Here is a 10,904-nt window from a genome sequence, read left to right as displayed (position 1 = left end):
TCCTTATCATGCTTTGAAATTTTCAACTTCGCTTGAATAATGGCAAACCCTCTATGTAAACAATGGACAAATTGCATAACTTACAACTTTTGCTGCTGGGGCTGTGGGGGTTATGCCATCCCCAAAGAAATGGATATTGGAATCTTCATTTATGTTAAACAGACAGTTTTCTCAAAAATTTTATCTGACGTCTTTAGAGAGACAGTAAAGAGGGACGTGGTAGAGGGCTGGATGTCCTCTAATCACTTTTGACTCTTAAAAAGAGCACTAGAACTTTCCCTTTTAAAATCAAATGAGCCCCTTCCGAAGATTCTACAACAACTTTTTCCATAAGAAGAGGCTCGGTGAACCAAAAAAAATATAATAATAAATAAAGCAAAAGAGCTGACTTCACTCTTTACTTAGGTAGCACGACGCTGCCTGCAATATAATATATTAAACCAGGACAATGCATCGTTTACTACCGATTACTACAGTACTACATTGGCTATGGGACTCTCCTCCCAAACAGGAAGAGGAGTATTGGAATTCGAGTTGCTTGTTAGAAATAATTATTACTTCTTTAAAAAATTAAAGTCACTAAATATGGCGACCTAGATATAGAAACAGCCAGTTTTTTAAATAACGATATCACAACCATGAATTACAATATTATTCCGAGTCACAAGAAAGCCAAATTTACTAGGTCATAAAATTTATTTTATGGCGGCATGACGGAACAGGGTATTTGAAGTCAACCTTCGGGGCATACTAAGGTGAATGTTAAGCTAAACCAAAAGACGCTATATATATCTATGCTCTGAAGTGACTTACCTGCAATATTTCGAAACAACAATGATATCAAATTAAAGCTTCAATGCATGTTGAGATAAATAAAAACTTACTATGTGCTTCGATGTTGTCAAAAGGCCGTACGTGAAACATCTCAGGAACAGCCAAGGTTACTAAGCAGAAACTTTAAAGGAATATTGAGAATATATAACTGAATCATAGGACACTTTGTGCATCCAGGTTGTCAAAAGAACATATCTGTAATATCACACGAAATTCTAAGGGTATGAAATCGAGTAAATATATACATGAATCCATTACTAACATTGAGACAAGGTAAACACGCCACTCGGTTCCTTTTTAATGCTCCTTCAAAAATAATAATCACTCCAGTCGCAAATACACCCTCTTTCCTTGTGGTTGCTGTCTGCATTCATAAATCATTTTAAATTAATATTTGACAACCATCAGAACTGAAATGTTTTAAGTTCAGATATAGTCTAAGGGTTTTGACAAGTCAAAAAAACGAAGCATTGACAGATACAAAACAACAGAGAAATGTCTTCATTCGGCATATAAATGGGACCATCAAGGGGGAAGGGGGTGACTTTGTGAATGAAACGATTACTATACTCAATAAGAGCATAAAAATGGTATCTAACAGTGTGTTTGCCTTGTTCCTACGTCGATAATGGTATTATAGTTGCGAGGAAGCCGCTGAACAAGATCAAAGGTCAATATGAGTAGTAAGGCACTGATCACTTCAAATAAAAGCTATAGGGAAAGGTTACTTTACACAACAGCTGTGGGAAAAGGTTACTTCATACTGAGGCTATAGAGAAATGTTACTTCCAAGCAAGTTAAAATACACAAAAATGAACCTTCACCGAATTGCATTTAAAGCTATAGGGAAATATTACTTTATAACAAAGACATCGGACTCGTGAGCAATTGTGAGCATGTTAACAAATTTCGTATGCTATTTCTTCTAATTTTTGAATTTCAGATTTAAATCTGAACCTTTCAAATGTCGGGAATATCAATTTTTTTAAATTTTCAGAGTTTCTTACATTAAGTTTTGACAAAAAACGAGAGGCTTTGCCTCCTCCAGTCCCATCCTTCCTAACGACATCAGTATCGTTTTTTTTTTTATATGTATCTCTGCAAAACTTGATTTTTTTTTATCTCAATATAAAGATTTCTCCGAAAATAAGAGATAAGAATTTAATTCCCTCCTCATAAGGATAACAAGGAGATACTTTAAAGATTTTCTTTAAAGGAAGCATCTTTGGAAACATAAATTATTTCCGACATGACCATAATTATATGTCATAACAAAACTAAATTTATATGTAACCTAAACCTGCAATCATTTAAATACAATAACAGCTACAACAAAGCTAATTAATTATATTTTCTTCTTTTTTGGGGGGGGGGGGGGGGGGTGACTCCAGATTTTATGTCGTGGGGATGAGGCAAAACATTTTCTCCACTGATAGTCAACACTGTTTCAAACTACATCCACTAACATATGGAAACCCATAAATTTTTCTAAGATTTTCCGAAACAAAAGCTATTCAAAGGAAAATAAACAGTGACATGAAAATAATAATGAGTTTGAATTTTCAAGGACTTTCTATTTGTTTACTGAAGTTATTAACGCTGCCTCTGAACCAGCTTGACTTTAATCCTTGAAAAGTTGGGTATACCAAGAAAATAAAGAAAAAAAAAATCCTAGACGCAGAGCAAGATGAACAGCTCTATAATTTCAAGTTAACTTACTTCACGAAAGTTTTGCCTTTTTATTGTAATTTCGTGTTTTTTTTTTCGCTACTTTTATGAAGATGGTAGATACAAATAAAATTAAAAAAAAATTATAGTGTATATTCCATGATATACATGCTTATTTTAGACGATTACTTCATTGTGAGGGGCTTCATAAACTTTCTCTGTATTATCTAATATGTACCAAAATACAGCTAGATGAATGAAAATGGATCAAGAACCAGCAAACTGTTGGATTACATTAAATACAGGAAATTATAAAAAAAATCCCACAAGTCTTCAGACTTCAAGAACTCGTAGGATTGCATACCTAGAGACGAAGAAGCCACCTTCCCAAGTCTACGTACCTACATCAAAGCCACCTCTTGCTCCCTTGAGAAGAAGGTCCAACCGCTGCTTAGGGAACTTATTTTAGACTATTGCTTCATTGTCAGGGGCTTCAGAACCATAGTTTGTATCATCTAGGATGTGCCAAAATTTAGCTAGGTGAAAGAAAATGCACTAAGGCCCAACAAACTATCCGAATATTAAATAAAGGAGAGTATGAAAAAACAAAGTAAAAGTCTTCAGACTTCAAGGACCTGTCAGATCGCATGCCTAGAGACGAAGGACCCACCTTCCTAAGTCGACTTACCAATACCATAGCAATCTCTTGCTCTTTTGAAAGGAATGACAGTTCTTAGCCTATAATTTCCGATCTTTGCCTATAACAATGCGATGAAGCCAGGTGAAATACTAAAAAAGGGGAATATTTCTAGAAAGAAAAATATTACACTTTTTATTCGAAAAACTTTTCCCTAAATACACTAGTTTTCATCGACCAGTTTAAATGTTTTTGGAAGAGGGTCCGGTATAACATGTAAATAATGACGGAGTATTCTCTGATTTTGTCTTCCGGCATATTGTTTCGAAACAATTGGACTTTCCCATTTCGGATGAAAGAGCTCGGCTGTAATAACGGTCCTGCCCGATTCAAGGGCATATATTGTATGGTTTCTTCCAATTCCGGCCTGAAAATTAATCTAATAAGAAAAAAATATGAGCACAGAACTAACAAGCACAGATTGTGAGTCAAACTACAAACTGCTTTTCTACAGCAAAACCAACCTACTATTTAAAAGGAGAAGACAAGCACACTCACAATCTAAGTTCTTCCACTGACAGAACAGGAGAATTTCTATCGGAGGTTTAAATAAGGTTTCTAGTAAAAAATAAACACATAAAAAGTTAGATTGGATTTTAGACTGCACTAGCTTTGTATTATCAATAAGAAAAGAATAAGATTATTCAAATAAGTCCATGAAAAAAAAACATATACAACAAAAAGGCTTTCAAATAACAATTCACTCCAACAACAATGGTACGTTTAAACATGACAAAATTGTTGTGTGTAAGTCATCCTTGACCAAGTCAGCCAAAGTGGCAGAGAGAGGCAAAAAGCAGCTCAGAAAGCACCAAAATAAGGGGATTATCCGTAGCAAGTATCCTTGTCTGGATAGAAAGAGAAAATTTTCTACGTAGCTCAGAAAAAGATGGGAGGCCACCACCAACAAACATTCCAGATGCACTACAATTCGAAGGAAGATTAAGAAGCCACCGTAAAGAATTGTTATAAAGAACCCGAAGAGGATTCTCACACCTAACAGACAGAGATTGTACAAAAGCTAGACCGTACAACGGAGTGCAGTAAGCTCTGAAAAGAAAGCATCTGACAGAAGGGTCGCAACTCCCAAGCTTACGAATGAGCAAGTTAGCCCTGCAGCATAGCGAACGTGAAATTGCCTTAACATGAAGCCCATCACTCAGAGTTGGAGCCACCGGGAATCCAAGATATTTGTAGGATTCAAAAAAAGATAATGGCACTCCAGAATGCCAATTCATAGGGATATGTATCAAAGGAGTTCCCTGGGGAATAAACGCCATACACTGGGTCTTAGCCGTGTTGAACACGGTATCATTGGCTGACACAAATTCATTACATATTGAAAGTAAATGGTTAAGTGCAGCCACTGTAGGAGCTAAAATAACCAGGTCATCAGTATATCTCAGGTTATGTAAGCAAACACCATAAATGAAGCAGCCAACCCCAGTTTATGCCAAACGCAGGTTAAGAACATCCCCATAAAGGTTATACAGCAACGGTGAGAGGACCCCACCTTGCCGCACACCATTCAAAACAGGGAAAGACTCACTGAAATAACCACTCCATTTGATTTTGAAACGCTTCCCTTCAAACCAGTATTAAAGGGTTCCAATGATACGACGGTCAACTCCTTTAGTGTCTATTTTGAGCTTCTCAAGGTTCATTCGATCGAAAGTCGCCTTTCCATCAACGAAGCATACAAACACGACACTGGATAAAAGCCAAAAGTACTGCACTACAGATTTAAGGATAAACACACAGAACTCCGTCGAAGATCCTTCTTTGAACCCAAATTGATAATGTGATGAATCAATCTGGGGTGATATCAAAGAGTATAGACATTTTTCTAAAAGTTTTGAGATGGAGCCGCTAGAGCAATCGGTCTGTAATTGCTTAACGATGCCATATCACCGGCATTCGACTTCGGAATAGGAACCAGGCAAACTTCAGTAAGGGAATCTGGGACATAGCAGTGGTTAAGGAAACCATTGAAGAGCAGTGTCAACAAACAAATCAGGGATGGGCCACCATGCTTAATGTGATTTGCCGTCACTCCATCAAGTCGACCAGACCTGCTGCCCGAAAGCCCAGATAATGGATCGTGTATCAGTTTAAGATCAGGTTAAGATCATCCACATAAAGGTTATACAGCAACGGTGAGAGGACCCCACCTTGCCGCACACCATTCAGAACATGGAAAGACTCACTGAAATAACCAGTCCATTTGATTTTGAAACGCTGCACTTGAAACCAGTAATGAAGAGTTCCAATGATACGACGGTCAACTCCTTTAGTGTCTATTTTGCAAGGAGCTTCAAGGTTCATTCGATCGAAAGCCGCCTTTGCATCAACATAGCATGCATATACGGCACTGGAAAAAAGCCAAAAGTACTGCACTACAGATTTAAGGATAAACACACAGAACTCCGTCGAAGATCCTTCTTTGAACCCAAATTGATAATGCGATGAATCAATCTGGGGTGATATCAAAGAGTATAGACATTTTTTTTAAAGTTTTGAGATGGAGCCGCTAATCGGTCTGTAATTGCTTAGCGAAGCCAAATCACCGGCATTCGACTTCGGAATAGGAACCAGGCAGACCTCAGTAAGGGAATCTGGGACATAGCAGTGATTAAGGAAACCATTGAAGAGCAGTGTCAACAAACAAATCAGGGACGGGCCAGCATACTTAATGTGATTTGCTGTTACTCCATCAAGCCCACCAGGCCTACTGCCGGAAAGCCCAGACAATGGATCCTGTATCAGTGTCCAAGGACCTATTACTCCCCCTAGCAGTTAGTTCACATGTTCAAACGAATCCTTGCTTAAGGATAATGCTTTCATCTTCTACATAGAAATCTGCCAATACTGACTGCAACCTGTAAAAATAAACGATGAATGAATTGTAACCCTTTGCATATTGTTGCTTAAGCTTGGTGGAAATATATACAAAGCTTTAGAGCACAAGTCCTATATACGTTATTGACATAACCGAAAAGGATTCGCTTTCTCTAGGGGTTGGGGGGAGGGTTAATTCTGAAAAATTAGAAAAAATTAGGTATTTTTAACTTACGAAGGAGTGATCGGATCTTATTGAAATTTCATACTTAGAAGGACCTCATAACTCAGATTTCTTTTTTTTAAATTCCGACCGGATCCGGTGTCATTGGGGGGACCGGAAATCATGGAAAACACTTAGAGTGGAGGGATCGGGATGAAACTTGGTGGGAAAAATAAGCACAAGTCCTAGATATGTAATTGACATAAACGGAACGGATTCGCTCTCTTTAGGGGAGTTGGGGCAGGATTAATTCCGAAAAATTAGCAAAAATGAGGTATTTTTAACTTACAAAGGAGCGATCGAATCTTACTGAAATTTCATACTTGGAAGGAACTCGTAACTCAGATCTATATCTGATAATAAATTCCAATTGGATCCAGTTTCATTGTGGGGAGGGGGTGTTTGGAGGGGGTGTCCCCCCAGTGTTTTTGGGGGGAGTTGGAGGGGGTGTTAATTCGGAAAATTAGAAAAATTGAGGTATTTTTAACTTACGAATGGATGATCGGATCTTAATGAAATTTGATATTTAGAAGGATACCGTGTCTCAGAGCTCTTATTTTAAATCCCAGCCAGATCCGGTGACACTGGGGGGAGTTGGAGGGGAGAACCGAAAATCTTGGAAAACGCTTAGAGTGGAGAGATCGAGATGAAACTTGGTGGGAAAAATAAGTACAATTCCTAGATATGTTTGACATAACTGGAACGGATTCACTCTCTTTAGGGGAGTTAGGGGGAGGGTTAAGTCTGAAAAATTAGAAAAAATGAGGTATGTTTAACTTACGAAGGAGTGATCGGATCTTAATGAAATTTCATATTTAGAAGAACCTTGTAACTCAGATCTCCTATTTTAAATCCGGACCGAATCCAGTGTCACTGGGGAAAGTTGGGGGGACCAAAAATCTTGGAAAACGCTTAGAGTGGAGATATTAGGATAAAACTTGGTGGGAAGAATGCACTAGTCCTAGATACGTGATTGACAACGCCTGACTGAATCCACTCTCTTTGGGGGAGTTGGAGGGGGTGTTAATTTGGAAAAATTAGAAAAATTGAGTTATTTTTAACTTAAGAACGGGTGACCGTTCATGAGGTATTTTTAAATTTGATATTTAGAAGGAACTCATGTCTCAGAGCTCCTATTTTAAATCCTGACTAGAGGTGATGATATTGGGGGGAGGGGAGTTGGAGGGGAAACCGGAAATCTTGGAAAACGCTGAGAGTGGAGAGATGGGGATAAAACTTGAGGGATAGAATAAGCAAATGTCGTAGATACGTCATTGACGTAACCTGATTGGATCCACTGTCTTTGGGAGGGTTAGGGGGTCCAGTGCTTTGGCGAGTTCGATGCTTCTGGACGTGCTAGGACGATGAAAATTGGTAGGCGTGTCAGGAACCTGCACAAATTGACTCGACAAAGTCGTTTCCCCGATTCGACCATCTGGGGGGGGGGGGGCTGAAGGGAGAGGAAAGATTAGACAAATGAGGTATTTTTTTAATTACGAGTGGTTGATCGGATCTTAATGAATTTTGACATTTAGAAGGACCTCGCGTCTCAGAGCTCCCCGACTGGTATTAAGCCTCTATGAGCTCTTAGCTCTTCCTGCCTCGTCACAAGTGCATATATATATAGGCTATATATATATATATATATATATTATATATATATATATATATATATATATAGATATATAGATATATAGATATATATCACAGATGCGCGTTTGTTTGTTTTTTGTGTTTTTTTTTCCTTGGATGATCGTATCGATTCAATGGTCCTGGAATGTCGCAAGAGGGCTCATTTTAATAGAATTAAAAGTTCTAGTTCCCTTTTTAAGTGGCAAAAAAATGGAGGGCAACTAGGCCTCCTCCCACGCTCATTTTTCCCCCAAAGTCACCGGATCAAAAATTGGAGATAGTCAATGGAGATTGAAGCCAAATCAATAAATCTTATTGGGTGTGACTAAAATCTTAATAAAACCAACAATTCTAAGCTTGTATCTACTAATATAGTGAGCTTCCCTTGTGCATAGTGGATAGGCTCAGTACTACAAGTTGTAGTACTGTTTATAATTAAGTACAGTTTATAAACAAGTAATGTTTTTTTTTAAATAGTAATGCTACATATTTTGTTGCATGGATGTCTCTCCCATATTTAATAATGTTGAGATTGAATTGCAAGTACTAGGTGTCGGAAATAAATCCAAAGTAGAACCAAGAATGTAAATTGTTTGGTTTTTCTGGAAGAGTGGAGACCATCATTAAATCAATAATGATTACTTTGGTAAGAACTTAAAAAAATCATTCTTAGCAATCTTCATAGGTGAAGTAATAAGGGAACAGCCTCATGTGTTCCATGGACCATCTTTAGCAATCTGTCATCCTTCATCTGCAGAACGTGTCCAAAATATCTTCAATATCGGACAAGTGGATACCCATCCCAATTGATTACTTTGCTTTCAGTAATAATATCAAGAAAGACCATATAAAGGAGGAAGAGTAGAAGTCAAGTGCTTGAATTCTTCTCTCATCAAATTGTAATACACAATCAACAAACACAAATTCATTCAACAGAGCGTGCACGAGATCTACTTCTTCAATTTATACGATAGTTCTTGGACGTTGTTGTCGTACCTGCTTCTCTAATAATCTTTGGCAATCTGTCATCCTTCATCCGCGGAACGTGTCCAAAATATTCTGATATTAGAAAAGTGGATACCCATCCCAATTGATTATTTTGCTTTCAGTAATAATGCCAAGGAAGGCAATAGAAAGGAGGAAAAGCGGTAGTCTCGTGCTTCAATTCTTCTCTCATCAAATTGTGATATACAGTCCACAAATACAAATTTATTCAACGGAGCATACATGAAATCTACTTCTTCAATTTATACGAAAGTCCCTGGACTTTCCTGATATATCTGTTCCTCTTTTGTTCATTGCACTCAAAACGAACAAATCTTTTGTTCATTGTGTCTAGTGCACCCAAACTCAAATTTTAGAAATGTTTGTATAGAAAAAAAAAATCAGTGTAAAAATAGTTCGAATTTTCCTGAGAAGGGTTCTTTTGACTCACCTTTGCACATGATATGTATGTTATTATCTATCAAAACTTCAGCCATGATGTTTTCATTACAAGGTATTGCTGTATCATCCTGAAATATGGTTAGAAAACCTATATAGCTAGTAAGGTATGAGAGAAAAAAGAAGAACAGACAATACTAATTATGACGCGTACTGCTTCCAAATTGTATTTACCGAAATTCTGCAACAACTAAATTAAAAAAACGCTTGCTTTATAAAATAAATGATTGTCTTACATATTGACCAGGATGAAAACGAAGCGATCGATTGGCAAGATCTGGATGGTCATCATCAAAAAAGAAACGAGGCCTCTGAGTGGCCAGCAGCGTTCCTGACGTCACATAGTCCCCATCATTTCTCATTAGTCTTCTCTTCCCTTGTTTTCTTGTAGTAGCTGTGGCAGCAGCTTTTGCATAGTTTTGTACCCTGATTGTTGACGCATATCCTTGAATTAAGATTTATTTACTGAACACTTTATGCAACAAACAAACATGTACAGTGTATGTTTATTAAATCAAATCATGGCGTTAAATATACCGTTTCAAATTTCATCAGTCAAGAAGACGGTCATCATATTCTGTTCAGGGATGCAGTCCTATGCTTGCAAGTGAATGTTTAGCAAAATACATAGTCATAGACAGAATCAGGTACAGCCCAAAGGGGGAGGGGAGAATCATAGGATCTTCTGTAGGAAAGTGAGGTATTAACATAAGAAAAGTGCTGTTTTTAGGCCCAAACATGTCTGGAGGGAGACCTTTAGATCTATCAAGGAGAAATCCACTATCTATTCTTCCTATGTGAAGAAATGCACAGTATATTTAATTGGTTGTATGTCATCTAAAAAACCTAACATTTGAGCACAATTTTATTTTCTGGCTTTTGGAGATGATGAAAATATAGCCTGTACAGGGTCCTTTTCCAAAAAATGCTGCAGGCAAAGTTACAAGATTAGAAACCCGTAGGCAACCTCAGTTTGTATAAAGTAATATTTCAAAGTTTTTTAGCACTACTGATTCTATTTTTAACATTTCTTGCTGTGTTTTATATTGACTAGTTATCGCATGTTCAGATTCAGACGATTTTACTACTAAAATGAAAGCCTATATCCAATTTTAAACTTAATGTATATAATTTATACAGTACTTAGTTATGTATATTAGTTAGGATCCCCCTTACCCTATGCATAGATAGGCAGTAGTAGGATAATAGAGAAAGAAGAACAAAACTGCAACATATTACAATAATGATAATAAAAACATACTATGTACAACACTTTTTTGTTGTTCTGGCTGAGCGTCCTTCTCTTGGGTTGACCTATATTAATGACTAAATAGTCAGTCTTTTCTTCTCACCCTGTGTAGTCAATTCCTGGTCAGATTGCTTAGGCGTGAAAGCAAGAAATTCCAAATTGTTTCCAGAATTTATTGTGTAACTGTTTCAGAATCACTACAGAATCCACTGAACAACTTGTCCCTTTATCACCACTTCTTGTCAATCAATTCAAAGACATTGAAAAAAGAGTAGCTTGTGTTTTGTCATATGCTAAATAACAAATGCAGGCTCAATGAA

At 37.2% G+C, this 10,904-nt stretch overlaps 1 protein-coding gene across 1 annotated transcript; it reads right to left on the bottom strand.

The window, feature by feature from the left end:
* Positions 1 to 3,307: 3,307 nt before the first annotated feature.
* On the bottom strand, positions 3,308 to 9,780 carry LOC136026352 (large ribosomal subunit protein bL27m-like; the record flags this gene model as incomplete). Its single annotated transcript, XM_065702871.1, is given in 2 exon segments — positions 3,308 to 3,566; positions 9,572 to 9,780. Coding segments are annotated over 2 exon segments (413 nt in total), but the record flags the coding sequence as incomplete, so codon positions are not given.
* Positions 9,781 to 10,904: the final 1,124 nt, after the last annotated feature.

The sequence above is a fragment of the Artemia franciscana genome, chromosome 4 (assembly GCF_032884065.1).
Source record: "Artemia franciscana chromosome 4, ASM3288406v1, whole genome shotgun sequence".
Taxonomy (NCBI): Eukaryota; Metazoa; Arthropoda; class Branchiopoda; order Anostraca; family Artemiidae; genus Artemia; species Artemia franciscana.
Note: the sequence above shows the minus strand (reverse complement) of the source record. Positions and strands in the feature narration are given on the sequence as shown.